Here is a 25,882-nt window from a genome sequence, read left to right as displayed (position 1 = left end):
CTTCCACCGGAACTCTGGGATGTGTTGCCCTTAGAGCAACACATTCCCATTTTTCACTGGATTGCTCGTTTTGGTTCGCCCTGAGTACTTAATTCACTCAGTACCTCCCGTCTTGTGGGAAGCGTTCCTCTATCCACCACCTGAGGAGGTGCCCGGTAGGGGACCGATACCCCCGCAGGTTCGGTGTTAGCAACAGGCCAAATACATAAAATTGCATCTCTATCATAAAGTTAAAGTTAAAGTTAAGTTAAAGTTAAAGTTTAAGATAAAGTCAAATTTAAAGTTAAAGTTAAAGTAAAAGTAATGGTAAAAGTAAAAGTTAAAGTTAAAGGTAAATTTAAAGTTAAAGTTAAAGTTAAAGTTAAAGTTAAAGTTAAAGTTAAAGTTAATGTTAAAGTTAAAGTTAAAGTTAAAGTTAAAGTTAAAGCTAAAGTTAAAATTAATGTTTTTTTTTTTTTTTTTTTTGTGTTTCGTGGAAGGAGGAAATGCTTTATGCACTGACCGGGATATTTAAGCCTCACTGCGAGACTCTCCGAGTGTAGGACTCCCTTCTGCCATGAAGGCCTACCCACTAAAACCTAACCTCCCACGGCCCGCGCAAATCCCCGTACCTGGGACCGCGTTTAGCATTACTTCGGGTACGGGTGCGCGCTACGTGAGCTCTATGGCTACTCTCACGCTAATGGGCTAGGCATCCGTCTTCTCGTTTACTGGTAAGTATATGCCTCACATATGTGCTGACCGTATCCCATCTGTCTCTTCGACAGGTCATGTTATTAATGACACTGCCCGGGGATAGGTCGCCAAGTACCTCTTCTACCCTCCTTCGCTGATGGGAGAAGTGCCTGCATTCGAAGAAGGTGTGGCGTACATCGTCTATTTCCCCACAGTACAGACAGCTCGGGCTATCAACCTTACCCATTCTGTGTAGGTATTTGCGGAAGTAACCATGTCCCGTTAGAAACTGGGTCAGGTAAAAGTCTACCTCTCCGTGCGGTCGCTTCAAATTAATGTTAAAGTTAAAGCTAAAGTTAAAGTTAAGGTTAAAGTTAAAGTTAAGGTTAAAGTCAAAGTTAAAGTTAAAGTTTAAGATAAAGTCAAATTTAAAGTTAAAGTTAAAGTTAAAGTTAAAGGTAAAGTTAAAGTCAAAGTTAAAGTTAAAGTTAAAGTTAAAGTTAAAGTGAATGTTAAAGTTAAAGTGAAAGTTAAAGTTAAAGTTAAAATTAAAGTTAAAGTTAAAGTTAAAGTTAAAGTTAAGGTTAAAGTTAAAGATAAGGTTAAAGTCAAAGTTAAAGTTAAAGTTTAAGATAAAGTCAAATTTAAAGTTAAAGTTAAATTTAAAGTTAAAGTAAAAGTAAAAGTTAAAGTTAAATTTAAAGTTAAAGTTAAAGTTGAAGTTAAAGTTAAAGTTGAAGTTAAAGTTAAAGTTAAAGTTGAAGTTAAAGTTAAAGTTAAAGTTAAAAAGTGTAACTTGAATTAATATCAAAGACAAAACTTGAATGAATATCAAAGAAAACAAAATGATGCATAAATATTATAATTGCATAAGTTTATAATATGCAATAGCTTTATCGCGGCAGTCCCCGAGTGCCACACGTCCTTTTTTTATTTTCTTTTTATTATCTGTATATGTACGTATCTAAATATATAAAAATCAAATTCTGTGTGTGTGTTGGTGTGTTCCCTATGGAAATGTATTTCCCACACTTCAATTATCACCAAATTTTGGCGATAGGTTTCTTCGATGAAGACGAAGGTTTTTCATATTTCAGAACTAAAAATGTTTAATTTAAATTTACTTTTTTTTCAATTTCACGTGCGCCACTGGGAGGTGCGATAAATCTTGTATGTCTGCAAAAGTTACTTATACGCCATGTGCGTACGTAAGTGCAGAACTTTTGTTTAGCATTGAATTCACAAAAAGGAAAAGCGATTGCATTGAGTGATTTAAGAGTTTTTATTAAATTTAAGCATTCCATTGTAAAAATAGCTGTATATATATATATATATATATATATATTGTATGTATATATGAGATGACAAAAATTGTGCAGCTAAAATATTTTGATTAAGTTATGAGATTTTGAGTATGAGTTGTGTGTGACAAAACAAAATCTGAGAAATAAAGAAAAGAATGGTAAATTAGAGGAATGAAGGATCTAAGAAAAAGAAGGAGAATGGTAAAGCGTGTAAAAATAGAAGAGGGAGAGATAATGAAATTATAAGGGGTAAGAAGGAGAAAAATTGGGAGATACATTTTGAAGAAGATCAATAAAATCTTATATACTGATTGCTTGACTTTGAGTAACGGAAAGGAATGCGTTAAAATACACCTTCTTATTTAGATTAGTATCTGCCTAACCCGTGCAACGCCAGGTACCGTGCTAGTTTATTTATAAATCTTTCTTATTTATTTGAAATTTTTTTATTTTTTTATTATTATACCTTTATATTAAGTCCCTTTCATATTTGTCCTCTCATTTCCATAGGAATTTTTTACCCGCGGAAAAATCTTTTTCGGTAACTTCCCGTTGAGCTAGATGCTTGATACTTAGAACATAGTAAGACATTAAAATGCAAGTGAAAAAAATTCCGCTAGGTGGCGCACGGATCGAGATATACAGAAAATTAATTTTAAAATGGAAATTTTGCGACCGACTTTTAACTAACTTCTCGGTGATCCAGAGACTTGAAATTTAGCACATGGATTGCGAGTCGATGGCTCTACAATTCGTAGAAAACAAGATGCCGCCAGGTGGCAGAAGAATAGAGATAAACGAAAATCCCTGAAAAAACGCAGGGAATTTTGCGATCGATTTTTAGTAACTTCCCAGTGAGCTAGAGACTTCAAACTTGGGCTGTGAGTCAGGACCTGGTGACAATGCAATATTTGACCAAAAAAATTTCGCTAGGTGGCTCATGCATCGAGATATTAAGAAAATCAATTTTGATTTGGAAATTTTCAATCCATTTTTAACTAACTTCCCGGTGACCTAGAGACTTGAAACTTGGCGCACAGTTCGAGGCTTGGTGACAATACAATTTACAAAAGAAAACAAAACAAATTCCGCTAGGTGGCGCGCTAAGTGATATAACTACAAATCCTTGAAAAAGAGGCGAATTTTGCAATCGATTTTTGAGTAACTTCCCGGTGAGCTGGAGATATGAAACTTGAACCGTAAGTCAGAATCCGGTCAGAATGCAATATTTTATCAAAAAAATTCCGCTAGGTGCCGCATGGATCGAGATATTAGGAAAATTAATTTTAATTTGGGAATCTTTCTGTTCGTTTTAAGTAACTTCCCGGTTACTTAGAGACTTGTAGCTTAGCACATAGTTCGAGACCCGGTGACAATACAATTTATAGAAAACAAAGTTCCGCTAGGTAGCGTGCTAATTGAGATAACTACAAATCCCTGAAAAACGAGGGGAATCTTGCGATCGATTTTTGAGCAACTTGCCAGTGAGCTAGAGACTTGAAGCTTAGGCCGTGGGTCAGAACTCGGTGACAATGCAATATTTTATCAAAAAAAATCCGCTAGTTGGCGCATAGATCGAGATATTGAGAAAACTAATTTTAAATTCGAAATACTGCAATCGATTTTTAACTAACTTCCTGGATATCTAGGCACTTGAAACCTGAAATATAGTTTAAAACTCGGTGAAAGTGCAATATTTGATAAAAAATGTGAGCTACGTAACAGACAAGTCGAACTATTTAGAAGATTAGGCCATACCTTCATGGCTAGCCTCCTGAGCAGGGATGATAAATGGACTTTTTAATTTTGTACCAAACGAGGAAAAAAAATTTACCAAATCATCCAAAAATGTACCAAAAGTCTTCGAATGTGAATTTGAACCAAACTAGAGCTTTATTCTGCTTCTTTATTCAAAAACTGTTTTTAGTCAGGAAACTTTCTAACACAAAGTAAAGGTAGTATATCAGGGAAATATGATTGATGTATAAATACTTTTCCAGTAAATATAATAAAAGAAGTTTATCGATTGAAGCGTACAATTATGTACATATATAAGAACATTTCTTTATTGAGTACCAGTAAAGAACATAAAATTAATATTTTAAAAAAATAGCAGCTGCATTCAATGCAAAAACATTTCATAAAAACATTTTAGGTACAAAAGATTTAGATTCAGGTATAAAAGTTGATACATTGTCGCGTACATCTATACTAACAACTCATGTTTCAATCACTACATTAACAGTTTTCTTCTTTGAGTTCTTTAAATACCTCAGTTGGCAAAAAGTTTTTTTCGTATCTATATTATGACAACTACTGTTAGTTTATTTCATCAACTCTTTAGTTTTTATTAAATCCGAAACTGTGTTTATTTTAAGTATATTTCTACACTCAGTTTTAATCAAATTTTGTATAGAAAATATACTTTCTACGTTTGTGGATGAATGTGGAAACGACAATATGCCTTGAAATATTCATTAAATATTGGAAAACATTTACGCATTTAAGTTATTTTTAACTGATCTTAATTCTTCCCAAAAGCTGCATATATTTAAATTCTTGAATTCTTTAAGGCTCTCATGCTCTGCCAAAGCTCTAAATTCAGAATTAATTATCTCTATTTTAGCAAATGCAGATTTCGGAAACAAGCCCATAACTAAAGGCACAATACTATTTGTTTCACCGCTTAAAATACTTTCTGCTGAAAGCTTTGTTGCCCACAACAAAGTTTTATCATTCAAATTTACTTTCTTTAATAAAGTTCTACAAAATTGTATATAAAATTGTTTAGCACAGCTTTTAAATATGTGTACGTCATCTTTTTCGAAAAGTTTGTTTGATAGAATAATATCCACATTAACACCGCCAGTAAACTTCATCTGGGGTTAAGTGATTTTTGTCTGAATCAATATTTAACATCCAAATAAGACTGGAGTTTAAATAAGATATTTTATATTCGTCAGAATCAAGTGGGGCGAAAATAATTCCATCATCTTCGATTTCGGGCTCATGTTCATCATTGCAGTACCCATTTAGGAGTGCGGAGAAGTGTGCACTCAATAATCTATGTACTCTCTGAAAATCGGTTACAAGGTCACCATAAAGGTGGACGGGGGGGACTCTAGAATATGGTTGTACGATATGGGTATCAAATGAAAGGTGTTAATGAGTATTTTAAAAGGCCGTGGGGCTTAGTGCTATAGGTGGACGCCTTTTCGAGATATCGCCATAAAGGTGGACCAGGGGTGACTCTAGAATGTGTTTGTACGATATGGGTATCAAATTAAAGGTATTAATAAGGGTTTTAAAAGGGAGTGGCCCTTAGTTGTATATGTGAAGGCGTTTTCGAGATATCGACCAAAATAGGGACCAGGGTGACCCAGAACATCATCTGTCGGGTACCGCTAATTTATTTATATATGTAATACCACGAACAGTATTCCTGCCAAGATTTCAAGAGTTTTTTATTTCGCCCTTCAGAACTTTTTCATTTTGTTCTACTTAATATGGTAGGTGTCACACCCATTTTACAAAGTTTTTTTCTAAAGTTATATTTTGCGTCAATAAACCAATCCAATTACCATGTTTCATCCCTTTTTCGTATTTGGTATAGAATTATGGCATTTTTTTATTTTTCGTAATTTTCGATATCGAAAAAGTGGGCGTGGTCATAGTCGGATTGCGGCCAGTTTTTATACCAATGCAAAGTGAGTTCAGATAAGTACGTGAACTGAGTTTAGTAAAGATATATCGATTTTTGCTCAAGTTATCGTGTTAACGGCCGAGCGGAAGGACAGACGGTCGACTGTGTATAAAAACTAGGCGTGGCTTAAACCTTTTTCACAGAAATAAGTTATCGTCCTAGAATCTAAGCCCCTACCAAATTTCACAAGGATTGGTAAATGTTTGTTCGACTTATGGCATTAAAATTATTCTAGACAAATTAAATGAAAAAGGGCGAAGCCACGCCCATTTCGAAATTTTCTTTTCTTTCTTTCTTTTATGTATACCTAGTTGCATAACGTAAATTTTAATGACCATGTATCTGAAATGAATGCCCCCTTTTTATACATTTGTGTTTACTTACAGTCCTGAAGATGGCTTCAGACTGAAACCGAAATATTGAAAAATTAAAAAAACCAAGGAAATTTTAAACATTGTGTTTTATTTAACCACGGCCTTTAAGCTCATTATTATTAACATAACATAAACGCATAAGGCTATAAAAATTACCAAAAATTTTCTTTAATTTTTGTATTTTGTTGCACCATATCATTACTGGAGTTGAATGTTGACATAATTTACTTATATACTGTAAAGATATTAATATTTTTGTTAAAATTTGACTTAAAAAAAATTTTTTTTTAAAAGTGGGCGTGGTCGTTCTCCGATTTTGCTAATTTTTATTAAGCATACATATAGTAATAGGAGTAACGTTCTTGCCAAATTTCATCATGATATCTTCAATGACTGCCAAATTACATCTTGCAAAATTTTAAATTACCTTCTTTTAAAAGTGGGCGGTGCCACGCCCATTGTCCAAAATTTTTATAATTTTCTTTTCTGCGTCATAAGTTCAACTCACATACCAAGTTTCATCGCTTTATCCGTCTTTGGTAATGAATTATCGCACTTTTTGTGTTTTTCGAAATTTTCGATATCGAAAAAGTGGGCGTGGTTATAGTCTGATATCGTTCATTTTAGCGATCTGAGATGAGTGCTCAGGAGCCTACATACCAAATTTCATCAAATTACGTCAAAATTTACTCATGTTATCGTGTTAACGGACGGACGGACGGACGGACGGACGGACATGGCTCAATCAAATTTTTTTTCGATCCTGATGATTTTGATATATGAATGTCTATATCTATCTCGATTCCTTTATACCTGTACAACCAACCGTTATCCAATTAAAGTTAATATACTCTGAGAGCTCTGCTCAACTGAGTATAATAACACCCTGAAGGGAAGTTAGTAGCTAATAATTTTGAATTTCTGGTTCAGATTTAGACCTTAAGTTCCAAATAACTACTAGAGATAGTATTCATGTTATTTTATAGATATGCTATCTGAAAGTTGCGAAAAAGTTCTTAAAATTTTTAAGGAACTACGAGTATAAGAATGCTATTTCCTATACTTTAAGCCTTTTACTTGCGCCAAACTCCATAGCAAATTGAGAAGAAAAGGGTTAGACTAAGGGAATTTTTTCGCCTTACTTACTTACTTACAAAATTGGGGACAGAACAAAATCTTGTCAGTCATGTTCCTTCGAGATCTTGCATGAGTTCGTTTTTGCAGATGTTTTTGGTTATGTCCATTACTAATTAATATAGCCTCTTTTCCAGGAGTGAATCCGTGCAGTTTCCCGTTGGGGTACCTCTCTTTCCCATCTACATGTTTACAAAATGACAAGGATGAACCGGGACGGGTGGATCAACAATGCTACGCTGCTTATATAATGTGGTATTATAACGGACCAAGAGGAATGCGGCTTAGACGACGTAGCTGGCATCCAAAATAACTTAAACTAGCGTAGAAAACTTACCCGCTTCGGTTCAAATATAAGCATAAAACTTCCGTCTGGAAGATGGACATGGATGCATTGTGTTTCTTGATGTCATCCTTTAGGTCAATGATGGAAATTGCAACAGGTATGGTATTGTTTTTTGTTTGAGCAATTGTCAACTTGCTGGACGCTTTTTGTCTTTCCTACCATAAGATTCAAAATGCGTTGACGACGTTACACATGCGTCGAAGGCAATTTGTACATTGTTAATGCTGTTGTTGTAATACCGTGTTGTTATATCTGTGGGGTTGGGCGAAGCATTTATGGTTGACCACAACTTGGTTAGGCCAGAAGAGAAGCTACATATTCACTTGTATTCCTCCCATTTGGACTGTTTGGTATTGTCCCCCATTATCGGCCCTTATTCGGAGGTCTCAAGTACGTTGACAACTGCTACCGCGGTAATTAAGTACGGACAATTTTCCGGTATACAACATACCAAAGCAAAAAAGATGGGCTTGCGGAACTTTCGCTTTCGAAGTCTGATTGGTTTTGGAGTTACCTGCCAAGGTCGGAGTTGATTGAGGCCACGAACTACATATCTCTGCGTCAACAACCTCTCAAAGTCTAGTAAGAAAAACCAGTTTTATAAGCATGTTTTATGTAACAAAGTGTGACTCAGCTAGCATTTAAGAGTAGTATGTATAACGGAATATTTTTAATAGTTGCAACTAAACAAAAAACAACTAAGGGATTTTAAACTCTGGCGTAAAGGAATATTGTATACTCAACTGTGGGTTTCAATCGTGCAGTTCATTTCGCTATAAGGCACACACTTGGGCAATTTACAAGAGTGTCTTATTCATGAAAAATTTTAAGATTTTAATTGTTTCCATGTTTCCATTGTAGCCATCTTGCTTCCAGACCGTGTTGTCTCTTTGCATATTTATGAAAAATATTAGTAGTAGAAACCGAAGGCAAACAGTTTACAATTGGCAGATGAGTACTGAACTACATAATCCCTTAGTTGTATTTTTCCGATGTTATGATAAATATATTTATTTTACCATGACCCACAAGTGTGGCTGAACAAAGGAAATTTTATGAAAACTACGAACACTAAGGAATCACGTACTTCCAACAAACATCGAAACCTAAACCTCAATTCTTGGTTCAACGGCAAAAAGTCGACTAGAAAATCTATTTATGTAAAAATGCCTTAAGTTAATATTAGAGATGCTATAACGAAATATTGTACTAATTGATCGTGTTCGGAAGATTCGACCTTATTTAAGTGTTTATTGAATCGTTCTTATTATTGAAATATTTTTTATACATTTGGAATATTCGGACCGCGTGAGGCAAAATGAAAGAATTGTGTTCCAACTTTTCTCAATGAAGGGTTAATCCAGAACGATATAATTAATACTTATACAGAAAAGAGCTTTCCGAAGTTTCAGTATACATTCATAGGTAATGCAATACCTGTGCAGCAAGATCTTACCTAAGCTGAATAGTTCTGTCAGAGTCAAAGTCTGTATTAAAAGTTCTAAAGAAATCAGATTTTTTCTTGTAAGATTTTGTCGACTCCTGGGCGGAGTATCACCATGCCAGCTCAAAATCGCTTTATCTCGAAATGTTTTTAGCGTTTGTTTAAAAAGTGCCCTATTTCAAAATTTGGTTGAAGAACGCGCTATATCAGAATTATTTTCATAAACGCATTACCACATGTCAAATGTAATGAACTTGTGCTCAGATAGGACGGTTTGAAACAAATTCTTAGATAGAGCGTTTTTAAATAAAACTCTGTAATACGGTGTTCTTCAAACAAATTCTGAAATAATGACAAAGCAATATCTGTATGAGTTTTCAAGCGGGGATTACCCTTTAAATGTATGAAAACATTTATTTTTCCCAAATTATTAAATAAATTAATATCTTTATCATTTCACGATTTCGTAAAAAATTATAATTTCCCCAAAACCTTTTGGCATTTACAAAATTAGTAACACTACTGATATACTATTTACTTTTCTACTACAATTTTCATTAAAGGGGATTGAATTATTCCCTTGCTTCGTAAAAGCAGTGTTGATATTTCAATGTGGGAGTGTCGAACCTCTGCTGACTTCACAGAGGTTCACAGAGTAATATCTTCATTAGAAGGATTATAAAAATAAAGCAACAAGTTTCTGTACCTGCTGATGCTTGCCAGGGTCTGGTACGATATGTCGAAAATTTAAATGTCAAAACTAAAAATGTTGAAAAAAAATGTTAAAAATTAAAATATCGAAAAATAAAATGCCGAAGAAAAAAATGTCGAAACAATGTAATTAATGTGTAAAATTCGCGCGACATGTTTTGTATACATGTACTGTTTCGTAGGAAGTATTTTTATACTCAGTTGAGCAGAGCTCACAGAGTATATTAATTTTGATTGGATAACGGTTGGTTGTACATATATAAAGGAATCGAGATAGATATAAACTTCCATATATCAAAATAATCAGGATCGAAAAAAAATTTGATTGAGCCATGTCCGTCCGTCCGTCCGTTAACACGATAACTTGAGTAAATTTTGAGGTATCTTGATGAAATTTGGTATGTAGGTTCCTGAGCACTCGTCTCAGATCGCTATTTAAAATGAACGATATCGGACTATAACCACGCCCACTTTTTCGATATCGAAAATTTCGAAAAACCGAAAAAGTGCGATAATTCGGTAGATGAGTTGAACTTATGACGCAAAATAGAAAATTAGTAAAATTTTGGACAATGGGCGTGGCACCGCCCACTTTTAAAAGAAGGTAATTTAAAAGTTTTGCAAGCTGTAATTTGGCAGTCGTTGAAGATATCATGATGAAATTTGGCAGGAACGTTATTCTTATTACTATATGTACGCTTAATAAAAATTAGCAAAATCGGAGAAGGGCGTGTTCCTAAAGTAAAATTTTAACAAAAAATTTAATATCTTTACAGTATATAAGTAAATTATGTCAAGATTCAACTCCAGTAATGATATGGTGCAACAAAATACAAAAATAAAAGAAAATTTAAAAATGGGCGTGGCTCCGCCCTTTTTCATTTAATTTGTCTAGGATACTTTTAACATCATAAGTCGAACAAAAATTAACCAATCCTTTTGAAAAATGGTAGGGACATAGATTTTATGGCGATAACTGTTTTCTGTGAAAATGGGCGAAATCGGTTGATGCCACTCCCAGTTTTTATACACAGTCGTCCGTCTGTCCTTCCGCATGGCCGTTAACACGATAACTTGAGCAAAAATCGATATATCTTTACTAAACTCAGTTCACGTACTTATCTGAACTCACTTTATCTTGGTATGAAAAATGAACGAAATCCGACTATGACCACGCCCACTTTTTCGATATCGAAAATTACGAAAAATGAAAAAAATGCCATAATTCTATACCAAATACAAAAAAAGGGATGAAGCATGGTAAGGTAATTGGATTGTTTTATTGACGCGAAATATAACTTTAGAAAAAACTTTATAAAATGGTTGCGACACCTACCATATTAAGTAGAAGAAAATTAAAAATGTTCTGCAGGGCGAAATAAAAAACCCTTAAAATCTTGGCAGGTATTACATATATAAATAAATTAGCGGTATCCAACAGATGATGTTCTGGGTCACCCTGGTCCACATTTTGGTCGATATCTGGAAAACGCCTTCACATATACAACTACCACCACTCCCTTTTAAAACTCTCATAAATACCTCTAATTTGATACCCATATCGTACAAACTTATTCTAGAGTCACCCCTGGTCCACCTTTATGGCGATATCTCGAAAAAGCGTCCACCTATAGAACTAAGCCCCACGCCCTTTTAAAATACTCATTAACTCCTTTCGTTTGATACCCATATTGCACAAACGAATTCTAGAGCCACCCCTGGTCCACCTTTCTGGCGATATCTCGAAAAGGGGTCCACCTATAGAACTAAGCCCCACGCCTTTTTAAAATAATCATTAACACCTTTCATTTGATACCCATATCATTCAAACAAATTCTAAATTCACCCCTGGTCCACCTTTATTGTGATACCTCGAAAATGCGTCCACCTATAGAACTAAGGCCCACTCCCTCTTAAAATACTCATTAACTCCTTTCGTTTGATACCCATATTGCACAAACGAATTCTAGAGTCACCCCTGGCCCACCTTTATGGCGATATCTCGAAACGGCGTCCACCTATAGAACTAAGGCCCACTCCCTTTTAAAATACTCATTAGCACCTTTCGTTTGATGCCCATATTATGCAAACAAATTCTAGGGTCACCCCTGGTCCACCTTTATGGCGAGATCTCGAAACGGCGTCCACCTATGGAACTAAGGATTACTCCCTTTTAAAATGCTCATTAACACCTTTCATTTGATACCCATATCGTACAAACGCATTCTAGAGTCACCCCTGGTCCATCTTTACGGCTATATCTCAAAAAGGCGTCCATCTATAGAACTTAGGTCCACGCCCTTTTAAAATACTCATTAATACCTTTCATTTGATACCCATATCGTACAAACGCATTCTAGAGTCAACCCTGATCCACCTTTATGGCTATATCCCTAAATGGCGCCCACCTATAGAACTATGGCCCTCTCCCTCATAAAATATTCTTTAATGCCTTTCATTTGATACCCATCTCATACAAACACATTCCAGGGTTTCCCTCGTTTCATTTTCCTACATGGTTATTTTCCCTTATGTTGTCACCATAGCTCTCAACTGAGTATGTAATTTTCGGTTACACCCGAACTTAACCTTCCTTACTTGTTTTCTTTTTGCTTTGCACAGAGTTATTCATGTAAATGCTCCAACTATACCTAAATATGCACAACAAACCATCAGCTTTTCTCAATGAAATCAGCTTAATTAGTACTGAAAATGCATCAAAACCTAAAAAAGTATATCAAAAAGAAATGAAGGCATTCGAAATATTCTTGATAAAAAGACAGAGTACACAAAAATTGATGTTTGGAGAAATTTGTAACTCTAGATATTTCCATATATTTATGGTTGTTAAAATGTAACTTAGAAATAATTTTAGTTTGTTTAGTATATCCGAAATTATGTTATGTAATTTGTGTCATTAATTTGAAATTAATGAAAGCAATTTCCTGTTATAACCAAAAAATTCAACGTGCATGTATGTATGAATATACCGTGTAGAGTGAACCAAATATTTATAATAATGTAACGAGCTGCTAACGTTCGAATCGCTAAACTGTTGAATAAATCACTCCAATATTCAGTCTTTATTAGACTACTTTGGGATTAGTACAATTATACTTTACAATTATACTTCACTTCGCAAGTGATAGCGTGTTTAAATCAAACTGATTACTGATTCTTCAGCTTGAGCTTCTTTTATACTCTCAGTTTTCTCGTTCATCCATTTCTCCTAAGGTCTAGTCATTTCGCGAAACTGTATTCCAGAAAAATTGTATCCCTTGCTTGGTTATTAGCTATATACATGTATACCTATTTGTAGTTTATGTTTCTCTTATAGCCATATGCGGGTGTATGTGTGAGTACTACTTCGGCTGATGATTACATTGGTTTGTGAGTATCTCTTCGTTGCCTTGTATATACATATGTGTGTAAATGATTATTGATTTGTTTACGTACATACGAGTGGCTGCTTAGTATCAGGCTAGTGATATTAATATTCGTCACAATAAGCTATGAATTTTGGCAAACAATTTTCGAAGTTTCATACATTTTTGTGAGTTGAGTATAACTCTTTAATCTTTTTTCGTATTTTTTATTATCTATGTATATACCATATATGAATACTATTTCCAAAAATTACGTTATTGTGATCAGGAAACAGATTTTTTATATTGGTGCCGTCTTAACGCCCACCATTCATTCTACAAGTATAGTTTTTTTTGACGCTGTCATAATTTACAACCATAATAATAAAACACTGCCTTAAACATTTTTTTTTTTAGGATTTTTGCCTTAAGTATACCAAAATTTTTTCGGCCATTTTCGGTAACTTTTCCTTTTTCAACATTTTTAAATTCGATAAAAAAAGTTTTCTGTATAAAGAGGTTTTTAACGATTCGACGTTTTGTGTTTCAACAACTTTTCTTTTTTGCGACATATCGTACGGATTCCGCTTGCCAATATGTATGAATCAACTATGCTCGATGTTGAAAAGCATATTTTTAACGACAAACAAAGACCGAATACCAATATACCATATACCAATTTAATATGGATCGGCGCCAAATTTTGGGTCGCCCCTTTAAAACGTTTACGAACCACTGGTCTATTGATGTTAGATAAAAAATGGTTACTAGGAGATGTCTCTGAATTTCTCGGGAGCTGAGTATTGAACTCAAGATCTCCAACATTCATACTTTATACTAGTGTAAAGGCAGTTGCCTTTATCCAATCAACCCTACTGCTCGCTTTGCAATTGGTCTCTGGGTGTTTTGCCTTTTTGTTGCTATTACTTTATAAACTATTAGGTACATACTACTGAATCGGGGATGAGCAAATGAGCAATAGGCTATAGCCAGTATCGTTCTCTTTTCATATGTTGAACGGATTTCTTTTACTTGAGCATGTACTATGGAAAGGCTAATTGTTGTTGTTGTTTTAGCGATAAGGACACTCCCCGAAGGCCTTGGGGAGTGTTATCAATATTAATGGATCTTTGCCGGATGCAGATCCGGTACGTTCCGGTACCAAGCCCGACCATCCCGGGAACGATTTGTTATGACAACATGCGACCTCCTAGGCCATCCCGCCCTCCCACCATCTAAATCCATGAGGAGTTCGGGGTCGCCAGAGCCTAGGCTGTTAATGAAACAGGATTCGCGATGGATAGGTGAGGTTGACAATTGGGTTTGGAGAAACTATATGTTGCGTTGACAGCCTGAAAGAGTTGCGCTACACAAACCCTTGAATCTATTTAGTATTTTGTCGCCTCTTACGGCAGGCATACCTACCGCGTGTATATTCTAACCACCTAACCCGCTGGGGTAAGGCTAATTGTTCTTGAATGTCTTTTATTTGAAAATATGGAATCTCCTTTTTTATTATTAATTTTGTTTATAAAATTGCTTTCGAGATGTGCTCTGCGTATATTTATAGGAAAGCTTGGAATGATTTCGGGAGCATTTTTTCAAGGTACATGAAATCCTGAAGAAATACTTCTAGGCTTAAATTTATGGTCGCAGCACTCAACTCATACATATTTTCAAATACAAAATTTCTTGAGCGATTTCATGTGGTCTGGATAACGCGCCTATGCCTGAACGGGTATTGCCGGACAGGTCCTCCTTGTACCCCTTCGGGCAATGTCCGAAGGGTGCTCGTTTTCCAAGTACTTACCCATTTTATCAATTTTAAATTTTAACAAATTTTCTTAATATTTAAGTATTGTATACGTACTGTCGAAAAAATAGTACATTAATGCACCAAAAGGTTTTGGTATTTTAGTTTGTTATGGAGCATCTCCAGCTATCCTAAATCTTTTTGATTCCATTTTATTTTACTACATCTCCATTCTATTATTCCTTTTATTGCAGTTTTGTTTTACTATTCCTTGAAATCCGCTACATAAATTTAAAACTAAGTAATTGCAATAAGGCTGAGCTTCTCTTCCAATTTTCGTCGAACATATTTTTATACCGACTCCGCATGGCATCTGCAAGGCAGATGCATTTCAGTGAGAAGCTTTTCATGTTAGAAATATACTTGCAGTGTATGCCAAATCACTGCCGAGGGGCGACCCCATTTAGGTCCACTTGCAGAACGGCAAGCTGTTTTTTATACTCAGTTCAGCAGAGCTCACAGAGTATATTAAGTTTGATTGGATAACGGTTGGTTGTACATATATAAAGGAATCGAGATAGATATAGACTTCCATATATCAAAATAATCAGGATCGAAAAAAAATTTGATTGAGCCATGTCCGTCCGTCCGTTAACACGATAACTTGAGTAAATTTTGAGGTATCTTGATGAAATTTGGTATGTAGGTTCCTGAGCACTCATCTCAGATCGCTATTTAAAATGAATGATATCGGACTATAACCACGCCCACTTTTTCGATATCGAATATTTCGAAAAACCGAAAACAAAAGACCGATAAATCGCCGAAACTTGGTAGATGAGTTGAACTTATGACGCAAAATAGAAAATTAGTAAAATTTTGGACAATGGGCGTGGCACCGCCCACTTTTAAAAGAAGGTAATTTAAAACTTTTGCAAGCTGTAATTTGGCAGTCGTTGAAGATATCACGGAGAAGGAACACGCCCCCTTTTAAAAAACAATTTTTTTTAAAGTAAAATTTTAACAAAAAATTTAATATCTTTACAGTATATAAGTAAATTATGTCAAGATTCAACTCCAGTAATGATATGGTGCAACAAAATACAAAAATAAAAGAAAATTTAAAAATGGGCGTGGCTCCGCCCTTTTTCATTTAATTTGTCTAGGATACTTTTAACGCCATAAGTCGAACAAAAATTAACCAATCCTTTTGAAATTTGGTAGGGGCATAGATTTTATGGCGATAACTGTTTTCTGTGAAAATGGGCGAAATCGGTTGATGCCACGCCCAGTTTTTATACACAGTCGTCCGTCTGTCCTTCCGCATGGCCGTTAACACGATAACTTGAGCAAAAATCGATATATCTTTACTAAACTCAGTTCACGTACTTATCTGAACTCACTTTATCTTGGTATGAAAAATTAACGAAATCCGACTATGACCACGCCCACTTTTTCGATATCGAAAATTACGAAAAATGAAAAAAATGCCATAATTCTATACCAAATACGAAAAAAGGGATGAAGCATGGTAAGGTAATTGGATTGTTTTATTGACGCGAAATATAACTTTAGAAAAAACTTTATAAAATGGTTGTGACACCTACCATATTAAGTAGAAGAAAATGAAAAAGCTCTGCAGGGCGAAATAAAAAACCCTTAAAATCTTGGCAGGTATTACATATATAAATAAATTAGCGGTATCCAACAGATGATGTTCTGGGTCACCCTGGTCCACATTTTGGTCGATATCTGGAAAACGCCTTCACATATACAACTACCGCCACTCCCTTTTAAAACTCTCATTAATACCTTTAATTTGATACCCATATCGTACAAACTTATTCTAGAGTCACCCCTGGTCCACCTTTATGGTGATATCTCGAAAAGGCGTCCACCTATAGAACTAAGCCCCACGCCCTTTTAAAATACTCATTAGCACCTTTCTTTTGATACCCATATCGTACAAACAAAGTCTAGAGTCACCCCCGGTCCAGAAAGGCCCACTCCCTCTTAAAATACTTATTAACTCCTTTCGTTTGATACCCATATTGCACAAACGAATTCTAGAGTCACCCCTGGCCCACCTTTATGGCGATATCTCGAAACGGCGTCCACCTACGGAACTAAGGATTACTCCCTTTTAAAATACTCATTAACTCCTTTCGTTTGATACCCATATTGCACAAACGAATTCTAGAGTCACCCCTGGTCCACCTTTATGGCGATATCTCGAAAAGGGGTCCACCTATAGAACTAAGCCCCACGCCCTTTTAAAATAATCATTAACACCTTTTATTTGATACCCATATCATACAAACAAATTCTAAATTCACCCCTGGTCCACCTTTATTGTGATACCTCGAAAATGCGTCCACCTATAGAACTAAGGCCCACTCCCTCTTAAAATACTCATTAACTCCTTTCGTTTGATACCCATATTGCACAAACGAATTCTAGAGTCACCCCTGGCCCACCTTTATGGCGATATCTCGAAACGGCGTCCACCTATAGAACTAATAATACTCATTAGCATCTTTCGTTTGATGCCCATATTATGCAAACAAATTCTAGGGTCACCCCTGGTCCACCTTTATGGCGATATCTCGAAACGGCGTCCACCTATGGAACTAGGGATTACTCCCTTTTAAAATGCTCATTAACACCTTTCATTTGATACCCATATCGTACAAACGCATTCTAGAGTCACCCCTGGTCCATCTTTACGGCGATATCTCAAAAAGGCGTCCATCTATAGAACTTTGGTCCACGCCCTTTTAAAATACTCATTAATAACTTTCATTTGATACCCATATCGTACAAACGCATTCTAGAGTCAACCCTGATCCACCTTTATGGCTATATCCCTAAATGGCGTCCACCTATAGAACTATGGCCCACTCCCTCATAAAATACTCTTTAATGCCTTTCATTTGATACCCATGTCATACAAACACATTCCAGGGTTTCCCTCGGTTCATTTTCCTACATGGTTATTTTCCCTTATGTTGTCACCATAGCTCTCAACTGAGTATGTAATGTTCGGTTACACCCGAACTTAACCTTCCTTACTTGTTTAACTTAGAATTAATTTAGAAAAAATTGTTAAGTTAACTCTGAGTTGAAAAGTAAACTTTTTTCCAAATTTTCGATGTTGCTTTGCCGGAGAATTGGACCAGGGGTGTGGTAGACGGATTAATTGTATATATATTAATTGTATATATATATATATATATGTACATTTTTAAAATTCATGAATAAAATATCTGAAGATTTATCATTTAGACGGTAACTTCGAATAACATCATAAAAAAAGGAAGCCAAAGGCTGCCGTCCAATCAGCGATATCTTGAAAATTTATTGTTTCATAATTCGTAAATTTAATGAGTTTGAGACGTATTCACAATAATTTTTCTTACTAAATTATTGCAATTTTATTATGATGGAAAAACTGAAAGGGATTAAATACACTACAAGGTTTGATGTAGTCATATTATTCGTTCCCGAGATGGTTGGGCTAGTACCTTAATGGTGCTTTGTTACCGGAACGTACCGGATCTATATAACCTGCAAAGGACCATCAACATCGATAACACTCCCAAGGACAAAACAAGATAACTCCCAAAGACCTTTGGGGAGTGTCTTTATCGTTAATACAACAACAACAACGACAACATCATTGTTTCATAATAAATTAAAATCAACCCTCAGTACAAAAATGCACAGCTGAGTATAAAAAATGTAATACTCCGCAATAAATGAAAATTGAAGGTAATCTAAGCAATAACAACTCATTCATGCATACGTAGTCTACGGGAAAATCACGAAGAAGTACACACAAGAACTTTTAGTATTTACATACTATTTATTTATGTTTTGCAAGATATTCGCTCTACTCAAATTAAAAGCAACTGCAGCTGGGCATTACTATTCCTACTTACATTAGGGAGGATCATTATTTCCGACATCGTTCTCTTCAAACTGGGATTATCTGTAATTTATCTTTTTTCTTCACCTTGGACCAATAACAGAAAACAATAAATTATGTATTTTTATAGCTACACTAGAAGACCCGGCAGACGTTGTTCTGCCCTAAATTTGGCCTATCTGCATACATTTTAATAAGCTTTTTCCGTCTCACTCTGCCCTCCCCCCTCTTCACTTTTTCCTAATCCTTTTATTCACTCCTCCCTCCGTCTTTTTCGCCTCATCTACCACCATCTTCGTCTCATTCTATCTCTTTCTCAATCTCCTTCTCTCTTTTCTCTTCTCTCAATTTCTTCTCATTCTTCTGCATCTATTATTGCCTGTCCCAGAGGGTGGTATGTATTTTATTTCAGTCCCAGTCCCACTCCGAGTCTCAGTCCCAGTCCTAGTCCTAATCCCAGTCCATCTCTGCATGATTTATTACTCTGTACTAAAGCACTCATCAAACTATGCTGGCAAAGCTGATTGATGGCGGAGTCATTAAAGGTGAAAGCATTAGTCAAGCTGATTGCAACTTTTCTCACGAATTTTGACTGTACGAACATTTCTCAGAGTATTTTTGACACTACCACCAACGAATTACACGAACAAGTTACATGGAGTTTGTGTGTGTATGTCCGCTCGCTGTTACCACCTTACGGCTTCACCATGGCTATAGCATTGCCAGCACAATTCAAACATAAAGTATCACGTTTTTGTTAACGTTTTTAACGTTAACGAAAGCTTTTCGTTTCGGTTAAAAACGAGATACAATTTATCTTTATAATTTCTTTATCGATAATATTTCGAAGTGTTTCAACGGAAACGGTGGAAATTTTTGGATAAACGTTTAGCTTAACGTTAAGGTGCATCCCTGCCTATGTAGTAACCACAGCGTGAGGTTTACGCAACTTGTGTGAAAGTTTGAACAAAATCGACCGACGCATCTCTTCAAACACCGGCGACCAACTAACACACATTTTAGCCTTTCCTTTTATATATATAGATTTTTAATTTTCACACTTCACTATAATATTAAAACGAAATGCAGATTTTCGTTGCTTTTGAAATTCGGTTTAAAAATTGCACGTGGAACAACTAAAGACTCTCCTGGATTAAAAAAAAATGTCATAGTACATCTAAATGGCGGGCCCCCTCAGAAACCCCGGGCCCGGGGCTAATCCCCCCCTCCCCACCTTCTCGGCGGGCTTGATGATGTGCTATACTTGATATCATTCGCTATAATATTTTTTATTGATAAGCACGTTGTTTAATTAAACACCAACCAATTACACGGAAGTATATCCGCACCACCTGAAAATTTGAGTGCCGGTGCGTATACGTAACATTTTATTATTACGTATAAACAAATAAAAAAATTTGCAATAAAATAATATTGCGACTATTAACTGAGAGATAACCTATCCTATATTTCGAGTTAGATCGAACTACACACGGGGTGCTAAACAAATTAAAAATCGGTTCAGTAGTTTAGGAGTCCATCGGAAACAAACATAGTGACACGTGATATTTATATAGCTACATATTGAAGTATCTCTCATGCCGCAAATCATTTAAAAGTTGAAATAAAGTTTTATATTTCTTTAGTTATATTTCAAAAGTTCATATAGAAAACCAATTTTTACTCTCTAGAAAAATGAAAAAAGCAACTAATATGTATTTTAGCTATATTATTTCCATGCTAGTGGCTATCAAGGTAAAAATACGCCGGTTATGCTCAGATAACTTGAAATATCTTGTAAGAGTAATCAAAGCAACTCCAAGGGTTTGGAATATTTTCGTTGGTACTCTGACCGCTTGGATGCAGTAATTGCAACTATAGTGGCTGTCGAAATTAAACTATAACTTGGAAAAATGGAAATTATTCGAGACAAAGTTAAAGAATATGCTATGGAGTTTAAAGTGCAACCTAAACTGATGAAAATAATTACAACCTTCAAGTTCTGGTACTAGTTTTCTCGAATACGATGGCGAGCCTCTCAAAACGAAGCTAAAGCGACGGAGATACTTCTGTACTCCTCTAACGATGATAAACGCTTTAATGCTTTGCAGCGCTTCCCCACTGTGAAAATAATGTTTTTTATACAACACAAGTCTTCCTTCGTCTGCAAGAATTTTTCATATGCTGGAATAGTTAATACAGTATTGTGCAAAACAAAAGCACCAAATTCAATGCATATATATAATGGGCTGTATTTTTCACGCTAATAAATTCAAAGCAACGGTTTTTTCAAAATATGTATAAGTGATTGATAGGTCAACTCTTTATACTGTAGATCGACAAGAAAAAATCTTACCAATAAAATTCTGAGACGTTAGTTTTACAAAAAGCAAATAAAAAATGATTAATATTTTGAAATCGTGAAACTGTCGAATTCCGAGTTGGTCCAGAAATAATCCCGAAATGGTTTAGCAAATATTCTGAGAGTCGTACTCAAATGGTGCGGGACTAATAAAAATCGTATACCGAAGTTTTACAGAAATCATCTCTGAAACATATTTCCGAAATGGTTCCATCACCACTATTCCGTCGCGTTCGCTGGTGTTTTTTAGTGATAGTGAATTTTTTCGCTAATTTTATATTGATGGTGAGTTTTTTTTTTCACTAACACTAAAGTACTAACTGAATTGGTCTGGCCAATTTATCCTCTCATAGACTGAATGTGTTTATCAGAAATAAAAATTCCAAATACTTTTGATTATATTAACAGCTCTGGCTGGTCTTAGAGTAAATCCGATCTAAAATTAGTAGTTGGTGTGGTGGTAGCATGCTCAGGTAGGTAGGTTTTGTCCTGCCTATTTGTAGGAAAAATTAAAAAAAAAGGACGATTCAATGGAAGAGAAGCTCGGCCTAAATATCTTCGGAGGTATATCGCGCCATGTACTTAATTACTTCACATAAGTAGGAATGGACAAGTTTTATGGCATAAAAAGAGCTTTCAAAATACTAGATGGTCAACTTAAATGGCATATTTTAGGCCAAATGTTTCCAAAAGTATGGAAAACTCCAACTTACAAGCGTTATTACTAACTAAACTATCTGATAAATATACTTATTATCTAAGCAAATTAACAAAAAAAAATTTCTATGAAAAAAATCTGTGTATATCAAGGTAGGCTATAAATCCTAAGCCCGCTAGCCCGGTGGGGAAGGCTAGGGGGCCAAAAATATACCCGCAGCAGGTATGCCCATCGTAAAAAGTGATATCGCAATTTTTAGCTTCTCCATTCCAATTGTCAATCACACCTACCCATTTCGAATCCTGTTTCTTAATCAGTTGAGGCTCTGGTGACCCCGAGTTCCTCATGGAACTAGGGAGCGGAGGCGGGATGGCATAGAAGGTTCAATGTGGTCATATTAAATAATTTCCGAGATGGTCGGGCTTGTACCTTAATGGTGCTTGCTACCTGGATTTACCGGATCTATTTCGAAATTCTAAGTATATATTGTAACGAATATTAGCAACACTAAGGGGTACTGCCATCTCTAAGCCGATGCTAAGCAGTGACCTGATGCACATCAATAATTCAATCATTATGTCTACACATATGTACGTACACGCAGGGAGAAGCAACGCACAAACACATGCAGATATCTTATCTGAGATATGCAATATAATAGTGGAAGTGTCGCTCATAAACACACGCGCATATGAGAGCTATACACTCTACATCTGGAGTTATAATTATAACAGATAACCAACTAGTAGATTCTAGAACAGAAACGCCTAGAAGATGCAACGAGGAAATCAAATAGTATAAAAGGCAGCAACGGTGGAGGCGCTACAAGCAGTTTTGATTAAGACACTATCTGGCGAGCAATAGCAGTATTATTTATTTTGAATTACTTTAATAAAGGCCATTTTTCCATTATTCAATATTGGAGTTATTTATTCAACAGTTTAGTGATTCGAACGTTAGCAGAAGATTGCAAATAAGGGGAATTGCAGTAAATTCATTACAATATTTTATTCTAAACCAACCATGTGACTATTTATGTGGTGCTTTGCTTGCCTTCTAATGCCCTTATTATATTCGGCTTACTAACTTCCCGCGATATACGGGAATTGTCGAGGCACAAGTAAATATGAAAAATTGTTTCATTTAAATTGACTCACCCTAATGTGCATACAAATGTAATTGCAACTTTGAAAAATAAACTCAGAAAGAGAGGCTCTTACTAAAAACCCTACCTTATTTTACTTTAGTCAGTTTTGTAGAAATCTCAGATTCGTCAATTGAAGTCTATAAAAGCCCCTGCGCTTCAGAATAAAATTCAGTCTCTTACGACCGCAGCTAGTGAAGATTATTGAATTGTAGCCGAAAAACATTCGCTAAAATCAATTGGCTTTGTTCGCTGCAAACAACAAGAAATCAACTTCACATACAAAACAACAACAAAATTACAAGTGCCACAAAATGTCAGCACCCGTTGTACAAATGACCACCGAACAATTACAGTCACTGATCGCGTCAGTACGTTTAGCTGCAGCTGCTGGTGGTAGTAGTGCTGCTACAGCCGCTGTCCAAACCAAAGGCAGTTTCACCAATTGCACCAGCCGATTTGGTGGTCAACGCGACCATGAGGCCGTCGAGGAGTTCGTTACAGCAATTGTTACCTACAAGGAAATTGAGTCGATTAGCGATGAGGATGCACTTAAAGGACTTTCTCTGCTATTCTATGGCTTAGCATCCACTTGGTGGCAAGGCGTGCGCAAAGAAGCAAAAACTTGGGCAGATGCTATTTCATTGATACGCGAACACTTCTCGCCCAGCAAGCCAGCCCATCAAATTTATTTGGAGATCTTTGAGGATAAACAGAATGATCGCACCGCAATTGATACGTTCGTTTGCCAGAAACGTGCACTGCTCGCACAGCTGCCAGAGGGACGCCATAATGAGGAGACCGAATTGGACTTAATTTATGGTTTGTTGAACATCAAATATCGCAAGGTTATACTGCGTCAAGATATTAAGTCGTTCCGTGAATTATTGGAAAAGGGGCGTATCGTCGAACTCAATAACTTGGAGGCGGAAGAAAGGCAAGCCGATTCAGGACGTGAAAGCAAACGTACCAAACGCTGCACTCATTGCAATTACAGAGGTCACACATTTGAGGAATGTCGTAAACGCAAACCTACTAAGGACAGCTATAACTGAAAATCAAAGTCTACATTAGTCAAATTAATTGTCAATGACGACAATGATAGCGAAATAAAAATTAAATACTTAGTGACGTCACAATAATAGCTAAGCTATAAAGCTCCTATAATTTTAAATGTGTATAAAACCGTGATTTTAAAAATCTTTAAAAACCTGTTGTAGGTATATTGAAGAATGAGGTGGTTACCAAAACATTCGCTCTTTGCACGCGCAGCTCTCTTAATTTCGCTGAATTGAATCATTTCAACAACACGAGCAAATTATTTTTATTGAATAGTCATAGTAGGTCTGAGTAGATCTTTGCCCCCAATAAAGCTAACTGGACATTTGCATTCCTCTGAACAAAGTCTTCAAGTCGTTTTTGTAGTGATTTGATTGCTTTGCTCAAGTATTGTTATTATTTCGTTTATCTGGAAAGGGAATGAGACGTGGTTTGCCCTTGCGGACATTAGTACTTTTTTGCTTTACAGTGTGTTTCGTCCAACGATCGAATTACTCTTTTTAAACTCTAGTTAAAGGTAAGCGGTTGAAGTGGCAGGGTTAAACTCTAGTCAACTTTAACTGGAGCTTAAACTCGCACTGAAAAACCAGACTTAAGACGTTATAAAGCCATAGACTTTTATGACGGGCATTCCGTGCAACCAATATGCATTTACAAGTCACTTAGCTTTTGGATGCAAATTCAAGGGAGTGTTGCTGTTAGAAAAAGCGGAAAATATTTGATTTGTTGTTTGTTTTTTTTTTTTTTTCAAGACTTATGGACGCTTTAGTGACCATGGTTTTGGGGAAGAGCGGATCAAAATAACTGTTGATTTCGAAAAGTAATTGTGATTTTTAGATCGATTATTTTACGAGCAAACTACAAATTTAGAAAATTAATTAGCACTCAGAACTACCAAGAGATGCCTCCATAGGTTAGGATAGGTTAAACTGGCCGGTCCATGAGGACTTCACATAGACTGAGTAAGTCCGTAGTGTTACCAGAAGTTTGTATTTACGACCAAACTGAAAAACCCTATCAAAAACCAGGACCTATGTTATAAAATAACGGCGTCCTCTTGGCAAATACTAGAAGCTTCCTAGGATTTAAGCCACTTGCTGCTTCTAGATCTGACAGCTGTATCACTCCTAATAGCTGGAGTCTTAGCCTGACAAGCACAGGGCAAGAGCACAGAACGTGCTCGATCGTTTCCTCCTCCAGCCCGCACTTCCTACATCTGCCTAATTTAAAGGCATGTGACGCCAGAAGGCAGTGTCCAGTCAGAATACCCGTCATGAGTCTACAGTCCTCTTTTTTTTAATGATAGAAGCAACTTTGTTAGTCTAAGTTTGTAAGACCTGCACATAATCTTCGACACTTTACAGCCCCGCGCTTGAACCCACGCCTTTCCTGCTTAGTCGATCGTGTGCACCTCTCGCCTTCGCTTAATTTAATTGGGACGTCTACGGAGCAATCTTCAAGGGATGCGCCCTTTTTAGCTAGTTCATCCGCTTTTTCATTCCCTCTATTCCCTTATGCCGTGGGACCCAATATAGATGTATGCTTCTCCCTGTCCCGATTCTCTCCAGGGACTGTTTACACTCTAACACGCATTTAGATGCTGTGCTATTCGAGATTATTGCCTTAATTTCTGCTTGACTGTCAATATAATAGTTAACACGATTGCAGCTTGGGCTGCCTCCATAAGACACCTGAAATAAGAGACGGAAATTATCAATGTTCAAAGGCATAATGAAATGCTAAACAAGTAAACTCTGCCGAACTTTCAATGCTGCTCTGCCTTTAAAGCTAATAAGGAGACATCTACGTAAGCATTATGTTGTTGTAGCGTTAAAGGCACTCCTCGAAATTTTTGATGGAGAGGATCGATTTTGTAACAAGCACTAGCTCGACCGTCTTGGGAACGATTTAATATGACCATA

At 36.0% G+C, this 25,882-nt stretch overlaps 1 protein-coding gene across 1 annotated transcript; it reads left to right on the top strand.

Annotated features, from left to right (window-relative positions):
- Window positions 1–23,072: 23,072 nt before the first annotated feature.
- Window positions 23,073–24,043, top strand: LOC137244602 (activity-regulated cytoskeleton associated protein 1-like). The gene has a single exon (XM_067773820.1). The coding sequence runs from the start codon at window positions 23,216–23,218 to the stop codon at window positions 23,954–23,956; it is 741 nt and encodes a 246-aa protein (XP_067629921.1). The 5' UTR covers window positions 23,073–23,215; the 3' UTR covers window positions 23,957–24,043.
- Window positions 24,044–25,882: the final 1,839 nt, after the last annotated feature.

Source organism: Eurosta solidaginis, chromosome 3 (genome assembly GCF_040869045.1).
Source record: "Eurosta solidaginis isolate ZX-2024a chromosome 3, ASM4086904v1, whole genome shotgun sequence".
NCBI classification, from domain to species: Eukaryota; Metazoa; Arthropoda; class Insecta; order Diptera; family Tephritidae; genus Eurosta; species Eurosta solidaginis.
The sequence above is the reverse complement of the archived record's forward strand: the minus strand, read 5'-3'. Positions and strand labels throughout refer to the sequence as shown.